Raw genomic sequence first — 6456 nt, 5'->3', positions numbered from 1 at the left:
TAACGACCCGCTGAGGTGTCCGCCATTAGATGATTATGCCCTTTTATACTTTTATTGGCTGTTATCGCTTCTATTATCAGAAATAGAAACATGCCTTGTTATTATTACGAATTTTATTTTATCAACTTTTAAAGCCAGCTACACACATATAGTTTTAATTTAACTGTTGAACTGTTTAAACTGACGTGTGTTGACGTATTATTGTTTTATACGTATGTAAGATAGAATAGTAAACTACAAAATCTGTTGGTTTAATAATATTCAAGTGAGCAATGGCTATGATGAATGATATTTGGTTTTGATTGTATTCTAAAATGATTGTAACTATCCTTAACGGTTAATCTTGTTAAGAATCTCTAGGCTTTTCAAAATAAGTAAAGGGCTATCCCGGAACTTTGTAAGAATTTGAAAGACGTGAGATAATGATTTCGCATGTTCTGCGTTTTGGTATAAGATTTAATTATTTATTACCCTATTTTAATAATGAGAAAATCCAATATTGCTTGCAAATTTTTTATCCAGCTTAATGCTAAAGTAAAATGTATTAATATTGAACTCCCTCTATTATGTGCTCTGATAGATGCTTTCAATAACGCGGATTAATTAATTCGTTGCAGTCGACTTAAGGCGAACCACGCTCGATAACACAGATTATATATCACTAAAGATCATATCGCTATCCTTGTCTAACTACCGTATTATTTGCGCACCATTCTCTATTCATCTCAGTCACTCCCTTCTTGATCATGTCACCTTTCACGCTATCCATCTTTCTAAGAGCGGGCACACTTTTGACTAAACTATAGCACAATTATGCGATAGTCGATTGTTTCGCGGCCAATTCAACTGTCTAGTTGCACAACTAAAAATCAAGTATAAGCCTCCATATAAGCTTATAGAAATCAAAGCAAGATTAATCAGTTTTGCGATAATTTAGTTTCAGATATGCGCACGCTCTAAGCCTACGTATGTGTACTTCCATATTTATGATAAATATAAAACTGATAGGTCACTGAAGATATTAAATTATATTCAGATATAGGAAGTTGCGTTATTGTCTATACTATTATAATAAAGCGTAAACACACACATCTTTGTTGCTTAAGATGTCAGCAATTACAGCATATTTTTTTAATTTTTTTTTTTAATAAAATGCCCTTTATTTGTGTTACGCTTTAGACAATATATTTTCACGCCATTAAACTTAAGGGGTAAATATTTTTGATAAAAAGCCTAATGTGGGAAAGAGACTATAAGTTGCTGCAAACATCAAGGAAGCAAGATTGCTAAGGTTTGTCCTGTCATTTTGACAAATGTAAACAATAAAATAAATTTTTCACAATTTGATGCGGATGAAGCCGCACGGGAACAGCTAGTTAATGCATAAAAATATCCGTATTCTTTTTGAAGAGAGAAATAAGAACCAGTCGAGACTGACGGTATCATTTTTAAGAGCTGATCATCAATCTGTTCTGATCTCTAGAGTCGATAAAATAGAATACTCTTCCATACATTTATCAGTCGTCATGTCTGAATTTGATCCATTCTTACGTATATCCTCTTTTACGCAATCTATCGATACTTTCTTCGGTCCTCCTTTATCTTAGTACCATCCACATTCTTTTTGAATAGAATTTAAGTTTTAAATCTAAAGTCTTATCGATAATTTTGCCAAGTCATTTTAAATAGCTCTGATAAGTTCGAATTACTTTTAAAAACTTTTCTCCGTATAATTACATCAATTCCAGGCGAAGGTCGGCAAGATCAAAAGAGTCGATCTTAATGATTCGACTTCAAATTACTGCCAACTTAATTATACCTTCATCTCCTCAGTTTCAAGTTGAAGATGTAATCTTAATGCTTGAGGTTTCTTTGATGACGTAATTACAATCGAACGTTAGAAAGTTCTGGAACGTATTTATAAGTAAAATGTTGTATTTATTAAAAACAACCAACTTTTTTAATGTTAATAAATAAATAATAATAAAAATAAAAACCTCTTTATTGCCATCCAAGAATACACAGAGTTGTACAAAATAAAAATCATACATGAAAAAATTATAACAGATGGCAAAAGGGGGAGGCTCAGCTTAACCGATACTGGTCAGCCACCCCTCTTCCCAAGATGTAAAAGGGAGCGTAAATAGTCGGAGGTCGCTATACACTAGTAATAATAAAATAAGCTTAATAACCATGTTAATGATGATGAATTTTGTTTTTAATTCTTCAAACTATCCATTTTTTGGAACTTTGTTAATATATTAGATGAAATTGATTAAGCTACCGCTTACCATCTTTCGGCTGCATCATTACTTTCATTTGATTGTGGTAAAGAGCAAGCATAACGAACAGAAAAATATGATTTGTTTGTCATAAGAACTATTGAACCGTAAAATACTTTCACTATTATAAACTTAGCTGTTAAAAATTTCGGTCTACTCTAATACTTTCTCCTGAGTTTCGTACATACTGTCATGAAATCAATCTTTTTATCCAGTCATCATCTGCCCTTGCCCTACGGAGGGTCGGCATGTGCTGCTCTTCCATACCATCTATCACTTCCTTAATCATATCCTTTTTTACACAATTCATACATACTGTCTTCGGTCTTCCTCTACCTTCGTAGCCAAGTAATACTGTACTCGCGTAAACCAATTTTTGGCAATGATTACAGATTTCCATTTGACGTTCATAATTTTAGAATATCTACGTATTGCATGATTACTTAACAGTTCTAATATTAAATTGCAAATATTTCCATCAATATTCCGCATTTGGCACAAATGTTTCGTATCCAAATTGTAGGGAACGTTTACAAACATATAACTGAAGTGAGAATTGAACTCGTTTCTATTCTTGTAGCCAAACAGCAATATATCGATCGTTAGCGTACGATATTGTGTTTGTAATGCGGGTCACACACGTTTGGTTTTGACCTTGTGGAATTTATTGCTGCAATACTTATAGTAGTACCCGAATATTGTGTTTTGCTTTGTGAAAGTGATTAAAAATGATAATAAAATGTATCAATAACAGTATTAGATGCGAGAATAATAGATAAACCTTAGCGTTTGTATATGTTTATATAGTTGTGTGTATGAAATTCGCTTACAAGGTTAAAACCGTTATAGAAAACCTAACGTGTGTGGCCTACATTAGGTGGGGGATTCTGTTTGATGTATTCTCTTTTGAAGATTTTTTAAAATATCGACTTGTTTATTTCATGTTTGGTAATTCATTGAGGTATTTTCATACTTTGTGAGTGATTGAATATAGGATGTTTGAAATGAATATGTGGATTTTCGACGTGTAAAAGCAGTCATAGAAATATGGATATTATCTTATTTTAACCACAGTTTTTGAGGAAAAGAATGTTTTGTTAGAAATATGTTGATCTCATAATTTCTAGTAACTAAACTTTTACAATAGACCCCGAATAGAATTATTCATCATCTTGGGATCAAGATCGTTCTGTTTTTAAATATTTGTAGTATTTTTTATTAATTCATCAATATTTCTTGTAACCATTCCAACTAAGTTTTATGCAGGTGCTAGGATATGGATAACAATAATATTCTAATTGCGGGATTCGAACTTTCGACCTCATGACCGGAATTCTACAAACCATTGACGCTTCGATTATTCTGCTATCATCTCCCCTACCTTATCCTAATCCTGTCTTCTGTCCTTCAAATAACTCTGTCATCCATCATCTCAGTCACCATTATCTTGCTAAATAAGATTTTGTCCTCAGGATGGTCGCCTACGGAGTGGAGACATGCTTCTACGCATCGGCGCTGTGTCGGTGGTAGGAATGTGCGCACGGCAGGCGGCGGCTGTACTGCGTCAATGCGGGGCCTGCGTGCGTCTGCTTGTTGCCCGGCCTGCGTCCGCCGCTTTACCACCGTCTATGCAGGTAATACTATCGTATAGCGATTGTCAAATGTTCCAGGATCAAAAGGTAACATTAGATATTTCGGACGTAATTTTACGTGTAAAGTGATGCGGGAGGGAGTGAACGCAAATGACCTTGAGCTGGACCTTGTCATCTAAAATATTACTATCCAAATATTAAACTTAATATTTCACTAATGTTATAAATGCGAAAGTTTAGATGGATGTTTGTAGCCTTAACTGCTGAACGGATCTCTATGAAATTTGGCATAGTAGAAGATAGTCTGGAAGAACACATAGGTTTACTTTTGTTTGCAATTTAAATCCACGCGGTCGAAGTCGCGGGTCAATACTAGTTCACAGTATAAGTTTAATGCCGAATACAAGAATCCAAAATAGGTAACCAGTTGATTGTTGTATCAATTCTTTTGTATTAAAGAAAAACAAACACAAGTCGAATTAAACCTGTCCGGAAATAAAGTCACTAAAGAGGGTCTGATTCAATCCATCAAAACTGACAGGAATATGGCAGGGGAAAGGTTTCTGGAGGGTTCTTTATGTTATAGGGATTTTGTAAAAGGTTTGCCTGATATAAAATATTACATAATTCGTAAAAGGCTGTTTTACTGAAAGCAATTTAAGGAATTACTTATACCTCGTTGCGAATATTGCTTTTTGTGTTATTAAAATGGTTTAATATGTTCACATAAAAATTAATTGCCTTATTTTACGTTTGGTTTGAATTTGTAATAATAAATCAGTGAAAAAATAGAAATATTACAGTCTGTTAAAACAATGGGACGGTTTCATTTAACTTTTTAGGATTCAAAATTGCAATTCTTACAATTGTAATACATTTTTATTCAATACTAGCTTTCGCCTGCGACTCCGTCCGCGTGGAACGAAACGAATCAAAATTGAGTAGCCTATGTGTTTTTTCTCACTATGCTCTACGTCTATGCCAAATTTCACCGAAATCCGTTTAGTCATTTAAGCTACCAACTCTAACAAACATCCATCCATCTAAACTCGCATTTATATTAGTAAGATTGTATTCGTTATACCTTTTAGTTTTTTTATTCGTTAAAATTAGTCAAAGCAACTTCATTGTCCAGTTACAAATAACATCACAACGCAATCGAAACGCTGATAACTCTATATGTCTCACTCACTCTTAAATGTATTATATCTTACTTCTTTTTCATGTAACGAAATGCTTAAAAACGTCACGCATGTAAAATGTGTTCATAATAAGATTTTAAAAAAAAACCTAATTTTAAACTACTGCATTAACCTTGGATCTCGTCATTTAATAACTTGTGGTTTTGTGGTCAAACGCTAGTAAATATATATTTGCTAATATTAATGTCTTAGCTTTGAGATGACCTACAAAATAATCGTATAAATACAGTACATACATACATCCTCTTGTATATTTTAATTGTTTTTCAAGATGTATTAACATTTTTAGACCTATATTTCAAGCCATGTGGAAATAGATTTAAAAACTTGTACTGTGCAGTACAGAATAGAGAAAAGAATCTCGAGTGTCATTAAAAATGAAATGGGGACATTCTGACAAAGACAGTTGCTTCCTTTGAAGTTTGCTAACTTCTATAAAAGTGTTTTATGTTATAACAAGTTAAGACATGCGGAATTTTTAATCTTCATTCAATTGTTTTGTGAAAAATAGCCAGTAATAAAAGAAAATTCGTTTTAAAATAATCGAATATTCCTTGAAACATATTTGAATCGAATGAAATGAAGTCAAATTAGTGTCTATTAAGCGACGTCGTAGCGCAATTACGTCGCAACCGGAAACACCGACGTCACATTTCCGGTGGCGATCGACGGATGTTAAATAAACTGACGCGATGCGGAACTAGTCGCCGGCGATTTTATTAGCTAGTGTTTACGGTTTTATTATTTTCTTTACTGTTTATGTACAGCAAATATTTTTTTCGTACAATCCAAGTCTCACCATGCGTTGATTTAGTATTAGAAATGTACACAGACCAATTAACAAGTGAATTGTGTTACACTTGTGTTTTTTTAATAATTGAATGTTCTCTCTACATATAGCAACTCTTTACAGTCTCTAGGTGCATCTCAAGCGCCGGTAGTACCATCTCGTCTGCTAGCTGACCCTATAGAGTTAGAAAGGAGTCTGTCTGAGGCGGGACATGAGGGCTTCGGTGCTCTGTGCGAGGACACTACGCCGCCGTCGCCTCCGCCCACTATTATTGAAGAGCGATTACATCATAGGGTATGAATTTATTAATATGCAGTTAGATTTCATTTTTTAAAAGCTAGCTTGAAATCTCTATCATTTGTCACTTCATATTCGGAAGAATACGACTTAGGGTCCTTCAAGAAACGAGTCTATGATTTCCTAAAAGGTTGGCAACGCATCGGTATTTCTTCTGGTGTCGCGGAAGTCCATGGGACCACTCCTGTGCCGTCCCTCGTTTGCCCCCTTTAATTACAAAAAATGACGTATTTAAAATAAATAAATCCTTGTTTTGTACTCAGCCGGTAGCATCGATAGTGGCTGTGGTGCCT

The 6456-nt window shown here is 34.1% G+C and overlaps 1 protein-coding gene across 1 annotated transcript in view; it reads left to right on the top strand.

The window, feature by feature from the left end:
• LOC106103198 overlaps positions 1 to 6456 on the top strand; it is a 42719-nt gene that overhangs the window by 12808 nt on the left and 23455 nt on the right. Inside the window, exons 4-6 of the mRNA XM_013282887.1 lie at positions 3755 to 3916; positions 5990 to 6160; positions 6427 to 6452. Coding sequence (XP_013138341.1) covers positions 3755 to 3916; positions 5990 to 6160; positions 6427 to 6452 — 359 coding nt within the window. The remainder of the gene's footprint in view (positions 1 to 3754; positions 3917 to 5989; positions 6161 to 6426; positions 6453 to 6456) is intronic.

The sequence above is a fragment of the Papilio polytes genome, unplaced genomic scaffold (genome assembly GCF_000836215.1).
Source record: "Papilio polytes unplaced genomic scaffold, Ppol_1.0 DF823835.1, whole genome shotgun sequence".
In the NCBI taxonomy this organism is placed as follows: Eukaryota; Metazoa; Arthropoda; class Insecta; order Lepidoptera; family Papilionidae; genus Papilio; species Papilio polytes.
This window is presented reverse-complemented; position numbering and strand designations above follow the sequence as displayed.